The sequence below is a fragment of the Lagopus leucura genome, unplaced genomic scaffold, assembly GCF_019238085.1.
Source record: "Lagopus leucura isolate 7727_CA_CO unplaced genomic scaffold, USGS_WTPT01 27687-0_obj-0_obj, whole genome shotgun sequence".
Taxonomy (NCBI): domain Eukaryota; kingdom Metazoa; phylum Chordata; class Aves; order Galliformes; family Phasianidae; genus Lagopus; species Lagopus leucura.
In genome coordinates, this window is record NW_024963178.1 from 1 (window position 1) to 571 (window position 571).

General features: G+C 70.9%; 1 protein-coding gene across 1 annotated transcript in view; it reads left to right on the forward strand.

The window, feature by feature from the left end:
• Window positions 1–120: 120 nt before the first annotated feature.
• LOC122191015 (steroid receptor seven-up, isoforms B/C-like) overlaps window positions 121–571 on the forward strand; it is a gene marked incomplete at both ends in the record, with an annotated part of 1,015 nt that continues 564 nt past the window's right edge. The window contains one exon of the mRNA XM_042891206.1: window positions 121–554. Coding sequence (XP_042747140.1) covers window positions 121–554 — 434 coding nt within the window. The remainder of the gene's footprint in view (window positions 555–571) is intronic.

A 571-nucleotide genomic window follows, 5' to 3' on the forward strand; every position in this document is an offset into this window, starting at 1 on the left:
CACCATTGACCCCTCTCCCCCCACAGCGGTGCAGCGGGGCCGCACGGCTCCCACTCCGAGCAGCGCGGTTCTGCACCCCCCGACCCCGGGGGACCCATCCTGCGCTCCCGGCTCCCTGAGCACCTTCATCTCCCTGCTGCTCCGTGCCGAGCCCTACGCCCCGACCCGCTGCGGCACCCAGTGCCTGCAGCCCGGCGGCGTGCCGGGCATCGACAGCGTCTGCGAGCTGGCCGCCCGCCTCCTGTTCAGCGCCATCGAATGGGCCAAAGGCATCCCGTTCTTCCCGGACCTGCAGCTCTCGGACCAGGTCGCCTTGCTGCGTGCGGGTTGGAGCGAGCTCTTCGTGCTCAACGCGGCTCAGTGCTCCATGCCGCTCCACGCCGCTCCGTTGCTGGCCGCCGCCGGGCTGCACGCTGCGCCCATGGCCGCCGAGCGCGTCGTCGCCTTCATGGATCACATCCGAGTCCTGCAGGAGCAGGTGGAGAGGCTGAAGGCGCTGCACGTGGATGCGGCCGAATACGCCTGCGTGAAGGCCGTGGCGCTCTTCTCGCCCGGTGAGGGAGGGTCAGCT